The 17,428-nt window shown below is 33.9% G+C and overlaps 1 protein-coding gene and 1 long non-coding RNA gene across 2 annotated transcripts; both read right to left on the reverse strand.

Annotated features, from left to right (window-relative positions):
* Positions 1–559: 559 nt before the first annotated feature.
* LOC114717980 (uncharacterized) lies at positions 560–2,010 on the reverse strand. Its single transcript, XR_003737768.1, has 3 exons — positions 1,975–2,010; positions 1,617–1,688; positions 560–679 (listed from the first exon to the last, which is right to left on the reverse strand). It is a non-coding gene; the product is annotated as an uncharacterized LOC114717980 (long non-coding RNA).
* Positions 2,011–2,983: 973 nt separating this feature from the next.
* On the reverse strand, positions 2,984–5,070 carry LOC114717987 (uncharacterized lipoprotein syc1174_c-like). Its single transcript, XM_028903235.1, has 4 exons — positions 4,909–5,070; positions 4,370–4,486; positions 3,279–3,455; positions 2,984–3,073 (listed from the first exon to the last, which is right to left on the reverse strand). Exons 1-4 carry the CDS (start codon positions 5,068–5,070, stop codon positions 2,984–2,986), a joined length of 546 nt encoding a protein of 181 aa, XP_028759068.1.
* Between the last annotated feature and the right edge of the window lie 12,358 nt (positions 5,071–17,428).

A 17,428-nucleotide genomic window follows, 5' to 3' on the forward strand; every position in this document is an offset into this window, starting at 1 on the left:
CAACTGTACAAGATAAGTATGTGAGAAAAATTTCATCTCCATTTAAGTAACACATGCTTATAAATACTTATAATCATGAGGGGTCCTATTTCTATCGTTCTTAAAGATGCTGGAGTCTTTCTTTCTTTGTTTTTTTTTATTAAAAAAAAGATACTTATTTGACTCTTGTTCTGATTTCTTGATTTCTTCATGTAGATATTCAGAATACTGAGCAGAAATCATATTATGTCAACATCTGCAAGAATGATTGCGATGCTTTGTTTTAATTGAATAGCCAGATTCCACTCCTGTTCCGATCTCTAATAATGAGTATGAAGTTTTTTTTGGGGGATGGCTACAAATATGATCCTTTAGGAACAATATTTCCTTTCATCCCATACTTGCTGTGGAATGAGGAAACCAAAAATCAGGACGGGTCGAGAAGACATGTAATGAACAGGGGAAAAAAAAAGAATGTGTATATATATAATCAATTAAACTTCAATTGTAACAACAACAAAAAAAAACTAAAATTGTTTAATCAAGCAAAAGTTCTTTCTCTTGAAAGAGAGTAAGCATTGACAGGCACAGACTTGCAGCGGATATTAGAAATTTTATCTCTTCTAAGAGAGAATGGATCAACCCCTGCCTTGTGAGCTGCAACTACTCAAATGGCTTCCCAATAGTTTGAGACCCGAAGCTGCAGGAGATGTAATTTCATTAACCAAACTAGTACAGAAGACATTCGCTAGTGCAACGAAAAGAGTCCGGATAGTGGTTTTAACTTGAATTTGAGGGCTTCTGTAAATTTATTTAATTGTTTATCTATCTATCTGTCTATGTTCACTTTTGTCTTCAAATACTCTCAGACTTTTCGATTTCCCCCTTATTGAGCAATTTGCTGGTACTAAAGGAGCACTTTAAAACATACGATTTCTTGGATATTCCAATACAAATGGAGTAGAGAATTCAAATCCGCTAAAAATACATGTAATTCTACATGAAATCCTCCAAAAGGAAAATTACTGCAATATCTGACCGATTTAGACCCCCTAAATGTAGCCTGTGAAGTGATTCTGAAATAAGAGAGACAGAAAAGGAAGTGGACACTTATTCTCTGTCTCTCTCGCCCACTTCAAAGACACTTTAACATCAGAGGATCAAAATTCGAGACAATATATTGCCACATCTTTAAATAAAGGTTATATAAAACATCTTCACTTAAGATTAGGCCAGGATGAGGTCCTAGATTAAGCAAATCTTCATTTCACTAGTGGGGACTAAGTGCGCAGTATCTAGTCAACTATACTCAGCCAAGTAATATAACAATCCAGCTAATTCTAAAACTCCTGAATAATGACATTTGCCTGACATTTCTGAACATTATGGGTTCTGTAGCTTCCTGCTACTAAATCCAAAATGCTCCAGGTCTTTGGAGAGGGAAAATCATCCATCTCGGATCATATATAGGAAGTTTGTAATTCATCCTTACTGGAAATAATTAATCAAATACAACATAAAAATGGTATTGGTCGCTGAAAATTATCTGAACCATCAACTTGTGTTTAGTACCTTAAAGGTTCCTATCTCATCTTCTAACAGAAGAAATCTAAATTCCAGGAAAATAGATTGCTTACCGCTTCAATACCAAGTTTATCTGGGGTATCATTCAGCACAGTTTCATTTTCTTCCACAGTGATTATAAGAGGCTGCAAGAATATTAAAAGCAATAATATTGTAAGGGACACTAGCATAATGGAAATTGCTCCCGACTAATATCTGGACTGCAGATAGGATAGCGTGATGGTCAGAAGAAAGCTAAAATGCCATAAAGGAAAATTGTTCTTGTTTATTCAAAACAGAAAATAAATATCTTGACGTAGGATAGTGTGCAAGTTAAAGGAAAGCCGAAATGCCATAAAGGATAACTATCATTCCCTATTCAAATCAGAAAATATGTATCTGCAGAAAAACGTTGTATGTTCGAATTCATACCTTGTTTTTTCCACTTCTGGCAAAAGCAAGAGCCCCATCCCGTCCACATGCATCTTTAGGAAGGATAACAGAATCCACATCGCTTGCCAATATGCAGCCTCTCTCCATGGATTCAGAGTTCTTCACCAAGTATTGTGGAGCCTTACTGAGGCCAGCAAGCACACACGGTAGGAATGTATATCCTAGCTATCTAACAAGAGCAAGTTACTTATCACTCAAGACAAATCACAAGTACTGTTACCCGTGCAAATGCAGAGGATAATGAACATCAAATGACCAATTGAAGTAACTCTTTAAGAAAAATTTATACAGAAAAATCCTGTCAACTAATAGAAAATTTCAATCAATTACTAAGATGAGCAAACTTTGACAATAACACTATATTTTCATCCTAACTAAACACTCTACATTGATGTGCCCATATTTCAGTCACTGACAAAATGATAAACAATATAGCTCTGTAAAAATGTTGAACTAGTTATGTGCTCCAGGTTATGCACCGTTTCAGCATCCTTGGTGGCACACTGCAAAAGCATTGTAGGTAATCTTCACTTGCCCGTTTAGGGGAGTAAATTTGATTTATAAATGCATTTAAAGAACTTTTCCTAGCTTTCTCATGGACTGCACATTATTTTATACCAGCTTTTGTTATAAATAAATGCTATTTTTCTAACTAACAGCTGGTCAGTGAGTAGTTAAGGGATACCATGGATAGTGCCGTATGGGATTAGCAAAGACTGTTGATGGAATAGAATCCCCTCCAGACCCCTCACAATCAAGCGTGCCGCTTGGTTATTCAGATAATGCCAAAGGTAATGGAATTAGAGTATTTGACGGCAACATCTTATTTCTCTAACTTTAATCTGGAAGCTAAACTGGCAGCTTCGTTTTATTTCCTTTCTAGGTGCATTTCTCATTTTATTTCTATAAACAAACTTTTTCCACACACCAAACACTGCCTAAGAGTTAACCAACCTACTTGGCAGCTGATTTTGGGCATAGAGACGGGCTAAGGGGAAAAGGAAGCTTGTGCACGTTGAAAAGTCCTAACAACCAGATGGCTAATAACTGCCTCAACACCGGCCAAATTGTCTATTCCCTGAAAATATCAAAATGACGAAAGGAAATGTGACTATGTGAGTAATTTCACAATGAAAGAGAGGCAACAAGGATTAAAAAAGAGAAAGAGAAGCAGTCAACCAGCGTCAAGAATTTCTTTTAGCCTAATACCACTTGCAGAACTGAGTAAATTATATCCACTGCCATTAGTACATTTCTATGTCCAGTAACGATTATTGCCATACCATTCCCAGCCAGTAGTAATCCACTTCTTCAATATCATCATCCGGAAAACTTCCAACAACAGCAATGGCATTCACTTGTGACTGGTTCACTAAAGTTTCTACAGCTCCAAGTAAGGAATCTGGCCGTTTAATCCTCCCTGTTGATTGACCATTTTCTGGATCAATCCACTTCTCTACCTGTAAAATTGGATCCAAGTGAAATTATTGCATTTGTATTGGAAGGACCACTTGGAAATCAGAACTAGCTATGCCAGGGCAATTTAAACTACTCAGATATCATCATGCTACATGCTAGGAGTAAGAACAATAGACATATTAAGATCAGTAGATTTGAGAAATTCTTTTAACGCACGTTCAACTAAAGACATGGATAAAATGTGCAGAATCTTGAACTAAATATAATACTTAGAATGCAAAAGAGTGCACACAGAAGACACAAAATATGCCAAAAGCTATGCAACCATATCCTGAAATGTTTTCATTTAGTGATGTCCATAGTGTTTCACACACCAAATCCAAGGCTTGACGTGCATCTGATCTGTTGTCTGGACAACTTTGAAAGATGCAGCCAGAAAGCTGTGCAATAGTTGCTTGTGAAATAAATTTATATACGGTCTCCAGACAGATGGCATTATACATAAATTTGATAACAATGGACGCCATGAGAATGTCCAGCACCAACAGAGCCATTAATTTTCATTGAGGTACCCATGGTTTATAGAACTTCTAGATTCCCTCTAAAGAGAGAAATAGCTGCCATAGTTGAAACTTAAATGCTTAATTGTCAAGCTGAGCATGGACCTTGTGCTGCATAATTTCCACACCATTAAGCAAATCAAGATACTAGGGTTCTGAATACCTTGAGTGGGGTGTCAGTGACAATATATTCTACAACATTCAATCCAAGGGAAGCCCTTTTAGTCCAATATATAATTCATATGAAGTATAAGAACAAAGAATAATAGTCCAACATATAATTCATATGAAGTACAAGAAAAATGGCATAAGGAAAAAACCACCACTAAAATTTTAACACCACATGACAAAGCTAATTAAGGCTACAGCACAATAAGACCACCATAGAGGCATACCCGGTTTTGATGAACAAGCTGTAATGCCCATAAGCCTTCTGCGAAGTGGTGTAGAGCATAACCTTCAACATATAATGTATTTGGCAGGGGCCAGTAGAGCATTGCTGCATTAAGAACCTGTAAATTCGATAGGTCATAGCTAACTACAATAATTTATATGAAAGAGGACAGATAAGAAGGCATACAAGAACATTAGTTGTCAAAATGCCAATAAAATTACGATATCAAATATCAAAGGGAAAAACTACAAAAACAGCAGCAGCAGCAACATCAACGATAATAACATCAATGTCAACTTTTCGCTTGCATTTGTTAGGCATCATGAGCTCAAGTCTCAATTTTTCACTTCCATTTCCTTGAGGTAAAGAGCCATAGTCTCAAATAAGAGTAAATTTTATGTTATACAATAACAATCTGCCTTAATTACTAATGAAATTACCAAATAATGTGAAACGACTGCCAAAAGAAAGCTAACATCGTACTAAGACAGATTAGTAAATATCAGTTTATTGGGTGTATTAGATAAGAAAGTGAGATACATTAGGGTGAGTGATAAGGCAATCAACAACGTTGGAGAGGGCACGCGCAACCGGCAAAGCGTCGCCCGCGAATCCACCGATAGCAGCTTTGGTCCCCGTTGGCACTATCATAACGCTGGTATGCTGCTTGCGCGTTTCCAAAGATGTGCTTGGTAAAACCATGCTTTCATAAGCATTTTTCTGTAAAATGAGACAAACTCATCTATATATTTATTTTGTAAATCACAAAATCACTTCTGAAATTATGGTTTAGTTTTTATCTATATTTTTTTTAGAAGCACTTTTTTGAAATCGAAAAAAACTTTCAATATTAATTTCATATACTGTAAAAACATTTATAAAACTATAGTTTTGATGTTATCCTAAGACTCTCAACTCTCTTTGGTTATGAATGAATGCTGAGAAAAAAAAAAGTTTTTCTTTTGAAGAAGAGGAGGGACCTTAAAGGACGAGTGGGTAGAGTAAGAGCAGAAAATGGTTGTCTCAAAGGGAGGAGACTTTCGGCTAAGTAATGGACTCCGGTGAGCGGCCGAGCCTGAGAGTACCTCCATCGACGAAGGCTAAGCTTTAGCTTTTGAGTTCGAAACTTTAGCTGAAAGCTCAGCTCTGAAGCATAGGGGCTGTTTGTATTCACAAAAGCACTTATAAAAGCACTTGGTGGTGTTGGGTTCCTGAAATACTCTTTTTTATTATTATTATAAATTAAGATAATTTTTTATATATTTATTTCATATACCAAAAATTACTTCTGAAAATGTAGTTTGGGTTTTTATTCCAAATATTTTATATAATGAATTATGAATCCCTCAATGGTTGGGCCAATAATTTTCTATTGTTTTTTCAGGGAAAATTACTACTATTTAACAAGAAATGAACCATAATTAAAAAATAGTTGTGATATGATATTTATTAATATTTGTAATTGCTATATAGATTATTATTCCGGTATTGATGATGAAAAAAAAGCAAAAAAAAAATCATTCCGCTTTTTATACAGCCTTGCTCCTGCTAGGGTAAAGGTGTTTAAGATTATTCTTAGACATTTTTAAATATTAATGACAAAGTGTTACCTAATCTCTCTGTAATATGCCTGGTTTGATTTTATTAATCTGGACCCACTAAATAATTAAAATTAATTCTCTAATTTTTTAATTATCTTATTACTCTAAGAAGCTTCCAGGAGAAATGTACTGGTTCTGTAGCTTCAGTATATTATTCTTGATAATATCTTAATACTCAAAAGTTGTAAGCTTAATAATTCAATTCTAAGGATGTGATTTACTCCCAAATGCCGTAAATGGGTTAAATGACGTATTTGGGCCCAGAACAAAAGATTTGCATCATTAAAATTAACTCGAATAAAACCAATAGTTGTGATATGATATTTATTAATATTTGTAATTGCTATATAGATTATTATTCCGGTATTGATGATGAAAAAAAAAAAGCAAAAAAAAAATCATTCCGCTTTTTATACAGCCTTGCTCCTGCTAGGGTAAAGGTGTTTAAGATTATTCTTAGACATTTTAAATATTAATGACAAAGTGTTACCCCTTTGTAATATGCCTGGTTTGATTTTAATTAATCTGGATCCACTAAATAATTAAAATTAATTCTCTAATTACTCTAAGAAGCTTCCAGGAGAAATGTATTGGTTCCGTAGCTTCAATATATTATTCTTGATAATATCTTGATACTCAAAAGTTGTAAGCTGAATAATTCAATTCTAAGGGTGTGTTTTTTACTCCCAAATGCTGTAAATGGGTTAAATGACGTATTTGGGCCCAGAACAAAAGATTTGCATCATTAAATTTAAACTAGAATAAAACCCAAATGTCCAAGTCTTCTCAAATGGTCCGGTCCAATCCATGCGGCCCAAAATTATCTGCAACAGGGAAAATACGGACCACTAGCCCAATAGGGGTTTAAAGAAAGAAAGGTTTTTATTATAAGATTCAAATAACTGATTCATAGATAACGAATAATTAATTAAAATTGGTTAAAAATAATAAATAAGTTAACCAAATAAGGCATTGCATTCCCCACCCCTTTCTTGATGTTGAAACTGATGGATCAACTTGTTTTAAAATGGTGTTGGTAGAAGTAAAAACCATTTTTTAAAAGTGTTTTTAAGGTATATAAAATAAATATATAAAAGAATTTATCTCAATTTACGAAAAAAATATTTTTTTTAAAGCACTTTTAGATTACCCCAAACACCCCTAGGTTATTTGAAATTGTCGAAATTAGAATCTACTCCCACGCTTTGGACTTGGGCACACGCATAGTTCGAACTTTTAAGCCAATTTCTCAGCGAGCTGTCGAAAAGTGCTTTTTTATCGTAACGTTTTTCTAAACGTTATTCTTAATATTCCTTTTATTTTTTGCCCTGTCGCACCGGACACCATTTTTCTTTCCTTGTTTTTTCTTTTTGCCTGAATGCATATACCGAAATATAACTTCATTGTCAAGAATTTGGTGCAGTGAAATTCCGCTAACTTCAAATTATATTATTATTATTTTTTCCAGCAACTTCAAATTATTATTAAATCATCAATGGTGCACTAAATATTAAGTATAAAGTCCTATATTAAAGATAGAAAATTAATGCACCTACCTATTCAGTTCACGGGTGTTAAACATGCAAATATTGTAGTTTTTATATATTTTTTACTATAATTCACACAACCATTATATTATATGTTCCATAAAAAAAATCCAAATTCCCAACATCACGTTTAAAAAATATTAATAAAATTTTTTTGGTATCATTAAGTTATAACCCTTTTATATTTAAAGATCGAATATTAGACTACCTACCAATTCAATACAATAACATTTTTTTTTTCTTATTATTACTACTAGAAAAAAAGTTCTTTCATAACTGTCGGAATTGACATTTGACATTAAAAGACCATTGATATAGACACAGAAAGTGTTAAAAGTCTGATCTTCTGGTATAAAAAAATGTTACTTCTAAGTTTTAACTCCAGTTGATGTCTCAAAAACTTGCATTTACTCGATGAAAATATGTACATAAATAGGGTCTGATCCTAGGGTGTAGGCTAGGTCAGATTTTTTTTTGGTCAAAGGCTAGGTCAGATTAAAAAGCAGAAAATCAATGCTAATAAAATCTAATAACAGCAGCCACTAATTAAGGAGAGATACAGGGGAAATTAAAATTAAAATTAAAATTAAAATTCGAAGATGGGCTTCGGCCCATATTGGCAACAACAAATGTTATGATGGCAATTTGAAAACAATATTTCTGACTTTCTGTATCTGCAGACCCTTCCTACTGGCAGTAGGCAATACATGCAGGTAAAGAAGAAAGTGATTGAATTAACACTTCAATTTGGACATGGAAATGTAATAGGCTAATAGCATAATTTTTTTGGGCAATAATAGCATAGATAGTTGACCATCAGAGACACGAGCCCAAAAAAATTATTTTATCACTATGTGAAACCTATAAGCCTACATAACCCCAAGATTATATATAATCTGAATTTCCTAGCTGGTTGCATGAGAAGATCAAGAGGTTGAATGGCTGACTTTTAGCTTATGTCACCATACTTTTTGCAACCCATTATTACACACTTTTCATATTTACCCTCTTCTTTTTCTGCCAACAAGTCTTCTCTCCTCTCTCTCCCCCCCCTTGAATTTTTTTTTTTTTTTTTATTTTGTGTGTTATAATTTATAAATGATCTCTTATTAAATGAGATTTTTGTTACATTTTTTGCTACCTTGATTTTTATTATTTTTATTATTTGTAATTTTTATATATTTATTTATTAAATATATCTAATTAAATATGTTTAAGTATTTACAGATTTTTTCTCAATAATATATTAATTCCTTTTATTTTTATGATTATAATATTTTTAAATTTATCAAATTATATATCTATAATATATTTTTTTAAAAGCTTATGTCTTTTTAATCATTTTACATCCAAACTTATTATTTTACTTTTCATTCAAACAAGTTTCAATTTGTTAAATTGACTTTTCTGCAAATGTCAATTCAAATATAAATCATATCATACTGACTGACTTTTGAAAGAGTCAGAGTATAAAAAAGTTTCTTCTACCACTGTTAATTCAAACACACCATAAGTCGTTTCTAAGTATCAGAAACACTGAAAACCATCCTCTTCAAGAAATCGCATGCAGTGACAAGTTCTCAATTTGCAACACCCCAATCACATTGCGAAAAGACAGCTGAAGGATGGTCGCCTTGTTGCTTAGTCCATTCTGACATTACGTAAGCAAAGGAATTATCATGACCTTCAGCAGGAATAGAGATAACAAATCAATGAGTTGTCCAACATTAGGCGCACTCATATGAAACTGCAGTTGTGAAGGAATATTTGAAAAGTTCATCCCAAGAGCTACAGTGTGGAAAGATTTTTCGCCAAACAATTAGTTAACAGGGGAAGACTTAACTATCATGTCGGTTCCCTAAACTTACTGGTTTGTTTCATTTTGTCTCTTCATTTTCAATTCATATCGTAGTCACCCCTTAACATTAAATGGTCCCTTCATTTCTTTCTAGTGTATCAAAATGATCCCTTGCTTGTTATGATGTTCCTAAATAGTCCTTGATGACGAATATGGTAAAAATTGAAAGTTGAAAGACCAGATTGAAACAAATAACAAATTAAGTGACCAACATAATAGTTAAGGCAAAATAATAAGGGTAGCATGACAAGGCATCCTAGAAATACTTTTTGACTCTGCCAACTATACAGAATTTGAGTTGCCGTAATACCCGTACAAAGGGAAACTAAATCAATATAACATTCAAAAGGAAAATATAAGAACGGTGCAGAACAATAAATCCCCTTGATTTTACTCATATATCAGATAATTCAGACCCTTGAATCTTTTTATTTTTCATAGAAAACTAATTTTATTAGAAAGAAGAGAGAGAAATACATAAACGGAGGACCTCCCAAGACAGAAAAGACTAGACAAACTTCAGTTCAAAAGAGTTTTCTAGTCCCATTGCAGTGGTCATCTAAGCTCTTCTCCCAATTTCTTGGCCACTAATTGAATACATAGAATTTTAATTTGTCAGTGACACACCCCTTTGGGAATCTGAAGACAGGGCCTATAATGTCTGAAGTTTTCATTCACACAGTAATGTCCAACAAGATGGAATGCTAAGGGAAACTGCTGAAGCATAAATGTGAGAGTTATCTGAAGATCTTGGGGCGAATGTTCAGGAATATGTACAATCAGTATCACATGGCTGACAATCATGCAATTGTGGCATTATTCCTAGGAGTCAACAGCTGGGAAGGAGTAATTGTATGAAGATATTTGAGATCATCAGGATCCTGTAAACAGAGTAGAGGGAAAAGTTCTTATTTTTTAAATTGATGGTCAGGGGAAGAAAAGAAACGAATAAATAAGCCCTCTCACAAAGACTGAGAATGTAAGTGAAGACCACTGGGAAGATGATGCCTTGTTTAATTTGATTCCTTAAACCAGTAAACCTTCCTTCTATTAGTGACAGTTCTACTAGGATGCCTACATAACGGTGCCATGGTATAGAAGGTTGAACATAAAAAGCACAGCAAAATTCTGATTCCCCTCATAAGATTTTTTTTCTCATCAGTATTGACTAGACGGATGCCATGCTATTTCAAAAAGGACACGTCCAGCATGATGATATTTAAGAAGCAATGTCAAAGAATTGCCAACTATCTTGAAGCTATTTCAAGGAAACTCATAGTTGATTCAGAATTAGATTCCCAAGCAAGAACAACTTATCTTCCCACAGATATAAAAGCAGCTAAACATTCTGTGGCATTCTGTTAAATGTTGAGTTGAGTTGAGTTGAGTTGATAGATGACAATTAACTCTGCATTGCAGAGCACGCCAATCAGAAGGTACATTGATCTCAACAAAATATAGCTCCAAAGTATCAAACAATTATTGTTTGACTTTAATAATATGATAATTTTATGGTATGCGGGCTACAAAGAGCCGATCCTTTTAAGTCTTAGCTCTTTTAATTAGGATTTCAAATTCATTCTATATAATTAGAATAATTATTTTCTTAATTTAAAAATATTTATGTATATTTCGCTTGAAATCTACCGATATGGCAAATCTGTATTTTTTTTTTAATCGCTTGAAATTCATCCATGTAGCAATAACGTTGACACACATATTCTCGAGCCATTGATTTCATTATACTCCCTCCGTCTTTTTTTATAAGCAACAACTACTATTTTCCTCTTATCTCTAAATATAAGCAACATTTGTAAGTTGTCTTAAATTTTTGTAACAGATTTCCTATTTTGTCCCCATTAATTACTTATTTTAATATTCAATATATTTGTTGTTTTATTTTCCAAACTATTATCTCTCTCTATTACACATTCTCTCTCTTTCATAATTTTCTTTATTATAATAATTTTCTTATTCTCTTTCTTATACTCTCTCCCCCCATAAATAAGGATTTTTTGGAAAAAAAAACTTTTAATTTTTATCTATTTATTGTTTTTAACTAACTTTTTTATTTATGCAATGGAGTCCTATGTTACTTGAAAAGGACGGAGGGAGCGTATCATTAAAACCCAATGCGGATGGACTATCGTTAGACCAGTAATTGTTCTCTTAATCAGTCCAGTTAAGACATTGGACGGGTTGACTAGGGGTGTGTTTGGATGAAACCAAACTGTGGTTTGGAAAAGTGATTCTGGAGAATAGATTCTGGAAAAAATAGATTCTGTGAAGAATAGATTTTGTAAAAAAGTGATTCTAAGAAGTGAGAGTGTTTGGATAGTTGTTATCAGAAGCACTTTTTATATATACAAATTACTAAAAAAAAGATATAAGTTAATATGATAATTACAGAAAAAATAGATTTTATGATATATTTTAATTTGAAGAAATAAAACTGTTAATAATATGTTTTTTACCAACATAATTAATAATACATAAGATAATATAATTAATAAATAATTAATGTCTATATATATTTATAAAATATAAGATTAAATATATTTATAAAAAATATGTTTATAAAAAAAATAACAAGATACATATCATATAGGCCCTCACACTCTCCCTTTTTTCTCCAAAAGCAAAAAAATTTTGCTTTTTCCAAAACCATGGTTTTGGAGTCAAAACCATGGTTTTGGTTTTTGGAGGCTGTTTGGGTAGCATTTTCCCCAAACCATGGTTTGGGGTGCTATCCAAACAGAGCCTAGATTGGATTTTATATTTTATTCATTTACCGTGAAGCAACATTGTTTTGAATTTTAAAAAAATAAATTTGCATTTTGGTAATTTTGTTTTGTTAGATTACGTTTGATTTATACATGCTTATGGATTAATGCCGTTTTATTTTTGTTGGAAAAACAGCCTTTTTATTTCGTATGTTAATAATGTTATAATTATTGAGATAAAAAAATAATGTTATAATTATCATGAAGGCTTTTAAAGTTTTTAGTCTTTCCATTTTATTTAGATAGATTTCTTCACTTGATAACTCATAATTGTAGAAAATATTACTTTTAATCCTAACATTTGTTTTTCAACTATTTTGATATTTTCACCAATTCTTTGGTACGAAGCCTAAGATGTCCTCATGGTAAATGATATTGGGAAATAAACATGATATCTAGTTTTGAAAACATAAGGGTACTCTCTAAGAAAATTTAAATTTTTGTTTCAAAAGAAAATGATAAAAGAAACGAGAAATAAAAAGATTAATATTGCAAATAAAATTCAATTTCCTAAAAACTTCTTTAGAGTATCGGTTTTGAAGTATTGACTCCAAGCCTAAAGGTACTGGATACGCATCAAATTTTTTTTCCAAAAAAAATTTTGAAAGTTCTAGGCCTAAAGCCCAAAAATGGAAAATTAAAATAAATCAATCCAAATGGGGATCATCAAAGTGGATATATATATATATATATAAACAATGTGAAGCGAAAAATAGGAAAAATCGATCGTTTATTTCTCCAAAGGCAGCCCACTCCTTCTGTTCCCCATTATTGTGTCACTCCTGGATGTACGCTAGCTCTCCAATCAAAGAAGATCTACGGTTTGCGAGGTAAGTCGATGTCCTCAAACCCAAAACCCTAACACTTCTCTTACTGTCCACCGATCATTCGGTCAACACCGCACTGGATCTTAGGTTTTTTTGCTTATAGCGGCTGTGGTCTGTGGGCTTACTTGATTTTGGTAGAGATTGTGTTGTTTTGTTTTCTTGTTTTATGCCACGGATCTTTTCTTTTCCTTTTTGTTTTTTTCCCGGGTACATATGTGTCCTTTTGTTTGCAATTTCATTTAAGCCTTTCCAGATTCATTCACAATAGTTCTGCTCTGTTGTTTTGCGGTGAGAAGTGATGGGTGAAGTTGAACTTCGTCGATTGAGTGAACACGGTACGCATCAAAATCATCTACTGATCCATGCAACTTTTTGAAATAACTTAGTGATGGGTATCCTGTGACAGACCTTCTTGCGTTGTGTTAAAGACGGATCTCCACGGATTTGAAGGAATTACGGGAGTGTCCTCCTGTTTCCATTAGTGTTGGTACGCTTTTTGTTTTTGTTTCTGTCCAGTATTCTTGTCTTTCTATAATACAAGCATGAACGTACGTTCTTCCCTTCTTATCTATAGCAAGATACTACTTGACTATTGTGTGGTTCTCATGTGGTATAGACCCTGGAACATACTAGGCCCCAACGAAGAGTTACTCCCCGAACAGATGCTTGCTGGGGAAGTGCTTCCCCTTTTGGAACTTCGTTATAATTAGTTCTTTATGATATCCCTTTCTCCAACTTCTTTCATTATATTGTTATCTTGACCTTCTTTTATTATGTTGTTATCATCTTCAGAACTTATGTTATGTTTCCTATATATATGTAGTTCTCTATGATAATAGATCCAGGTAAGCTTTCTAAGAGAGAACATATAGAAAGACAATATTATGGGAATGATCATTTTGGGCATTTTATTAGAACTTATGTAAACTTTCATGCATGATCATTTTGCTTTAGTGCAGTTAGAGCCACCTCATAGTTTTGTTTTCTTGGGCACAGCTGTAGCCACCTAGAAAATGCATCTACGAGAAGGAGCTATCTGCACCCTTATAAGACGTGTTTTGTTTCCTTCTCCGGCTAATATGAGACTTTATAATCCACCTTTTTAGGACCCAGCATCTTTGCTGGCATAACTACTCGACCCTGTCTCTGATACCAAATGTAACGTCCTCAGGTCTTGGAGTGTAGCTGTAGCCATGTTAGGGTGTCGCTCGTAAATATTATTTGCTTTGGTGCAACTGTAACCATCTCATGGTTTTGTTTCCTTGGATACAGTCATAGCCACCCAAAAAACGCATCTATAAGGCGTGTTTCGTTTCTCTCTTTAGTCGATTTGGGACTTTACAATCCACCTCTCCTAGGACCTAGGATTCTTACTAGCACACCGGCTCAACCCTGGCTCTGATACCAAATGTAACGTCTCCAGGTCTCGGAGTGCAGTTGTAGCCATCCCAGGGTATCACTTGTAGATATTATCCACTTTAGTGTAGTTGTAACCACCTCAAAATTTTGTTTCTTTGGATACAGTCATAGCTACCTCAAGATTTTATTTCTTTGGATGCAGTCGTGGTTATCTAGAAAATATATTTATGAGGGAGAGGTATCTGTACCCTTATAAGGTGTGTTTCGTTATCCTCTTTAGCCAATGTGGGACTTCATAGTCCATTCCCCTTAGAGCTTAGTGTTCTTGCTGGCATATCGACTCGACCATGGCTCTGATACCAAATATAGCATCCCTAGGTCCCGAAGTGCAGTCATAGCCACCTAGGGTGTCGCTTGTAGATATTGTCCGCTTTGATATAGTTGTAACCACCTCAATATTTTATTTCTCTAAGTGCAATCATAGCTACCCAGAAAACACATCTACGAGGAAAAAGTATTCATACCCTTATAATGTGTGCTTCGTTCCTCTCTAGACAGTATGAGACTTCACAATCCACCCCAAGATTTTATTTCTCTGGATGTAGTCGTGGTTATCTATAAAACATATTTATGAGGAAGAGGTATCTGTACTCTTATAAGGTGTGTTTCGTTACCCTCTTTAGCCAATGTGGGACTTCACAGTCCATTCCCCTTAGAGCCTAGTGTTCTTGCTGGCATATCGACTCGACCATGGCTCTGATACCAAATATAGCATCCGTAGGTCCCGAAGTGCAGTCATAGCCACTCAGGGTGTCGCTTGTAGATATTGTCCGCTTTGATATAGTTGTAACCACCTCAAGGTTTTATTTCTCTAAGTGCAATTATAGCTACCTAGAAAACACATCTACGAGGGAAAAGTATTCATACCCTTATAATGTGTGCTTCGTTCCTCTCTCTAGTCAGTATAAGACTTCACAATCCACCCCCTTAGGGCCCAGTTTCTTGCTAACACACTGACTCAAACATGACTCTGATACTAAATGTAGTGTTCCCAGGTCCCAGAGTGTAGCTGTAGCCACCTTAAGGTATCGCTTGTAGATATTGTTCATTTTGGTGTAGTCATAACCACTTCACGGTTTTGTTTCCTTAAGTGCAGCGGTAGCTACTCAGAAAACGTATCTACACAGGAGAGGAATTGACATTGTTATACCCACAACAAAATTCCAATCTAAATAGTTTGTTGCACCGTGTCAACTGTTACCCAAATATCTCAACAAATATAATGAAAGAGAGTTGACCATCGCATCTTTTTTTCCATGTAATTCTACTCACTTCAAGGGCGGACAATGTTAGATCCGTGTTAGTAGAGCCTATAGGTCATAATGGTCTTTACCCATCTAAAATAGGGCTTTGCGTAGGGAAGAAAGAGCCGAGAGCAGATGAAATTTGGGAAAAGGGGTGAGACTCAAGAGACAGGGAATAATGTTATGGGGCCCACTAGAAGACATGGTCAGCGAAATTGAAAGCTGTGCATGACGAGCTCTGATATGTGGAGGAATTCTTAAGGTTAAGGATACTTACAACAACTAAATCAATAATAGGTGCTTTTTAGAAAAATTTTTTTTAGCCGAACAATAATAGATATTACATCAATAATTAATAAATAACTGTCTAAATTAGTAAATTTTAGATGGAATTGCAATCAAGTCCAAAGGATGGGATTTAATTATCCTAAAATCCGTTAACAATTGAAGAGCATGCAACGACATGTTTCAGTATAGAAAATACAACTAGTTTCTGCTGCTCACTTGTTATTGGGATTTTAGGGTAATTAAATCCCTTTTTTGAAACCTAATTGCAATTCTCCTTAAATTTTAATAGTATAAAGCAATGTTTTAAAAGCCAGACCAGATTCAAACCGAAGAGGCTAATAGTATAAAGCAACTAGTTTGTGCTGCTCACTTGTCATTAGGACTTTAGGCTTTTAAAACAACTAGTTTATGTTGCTTACTTGTTATTGGGACTTTAGGATAATTAAATCTCTTCTTTGGAATCTAATTGCAATTCTCCCTAAATTTTAATAGTGTAAAGCTATATTTTAAAAGTCGGACCGGAACTCAAACCGAAGAAGTTAATGGGTCATAATTCAAATGATTAGATCAGTCATACTGTTCGGTTGGATGGATGATATAATAATTAAATTAAAAGTAACATTATGTACCCATAATAATATACATGTAAAAAATAAATTATTAAATTATTAAAACTTTTAAGAAAACTAAGTAGAAATAATATACTCCTCCGATCCTAATTATAAGACCCAATTGACTTATTTGAGGAGATTAAGGAAGTAAGTTAAGTTGGTTATTTATAATAAATAAGTGTTGTCATTCCTAAAATATCCTTGCTAATTAAGTATATTGGCTAAAACTATCATTATTAGAAGGATTATCTTGGAAAAAAATGCATAAATATAAGAGACAAAATGGATTGAGGTCTTATAATTAGGACCAAATAAAAAGTCAAATAGAGTCTTATAATAAGAATCGGAGGAGTGTATACATTTGGTATATGGAGTGGGGACATTAGCTGTAATTTTTGCTCAATATGAAAGTGGCAGAGTCTGAACTCGTCCAAAGCCTAAACGATTTCCATTTTTTATTTTAAAAAAATAGGTGTCAAGGTGAAAGTTGTTTAGGGCGTGAACAACTTTCTAAAAAATATAATATTATTCCGGTTTTTAATATAAAACTTATTTTATAATACAATTTGTACTATAAAATAGGTTTTATATTTAGAACCGGAGGAGTATATTACTAAATAGGTCCTATAATATTTAGGTATTTTTACTGTTCATAGTATATTAATAAAAACGTCCTTGGCGGGAGGAGGGTAGCCACAGGCGATATGAGGCATTGATGGCGTAGTCGCTTAGGGAGGGGATCGCTTGGCGGGGGGGGGGGGGGATGGAAGAATCACTTAGAGGGGGAAAGATAACTACAAGTGAGCTGAGGAGTTACTATTTTAAAATTTTTATTTCGATGGTACTTCTATGCCTTTCTGCCACTTGTAAACCCTCATATGA

Source organism: Neltuma alba, unplaced genomic scaffold (genome assembly GCF_004799145.2).
Source record: "Neltuma alba isolate B1F8T4 unplaced genomic scaffold, ASM479914v2 tig00011785_pilon, whole genome shotgun sequence".
NCBI lineage: Eukaryota > Viridiplantae > Streptophyta > Magnoliopsida > Fabales > Fabaceae > Neltuma > Neltuma alba.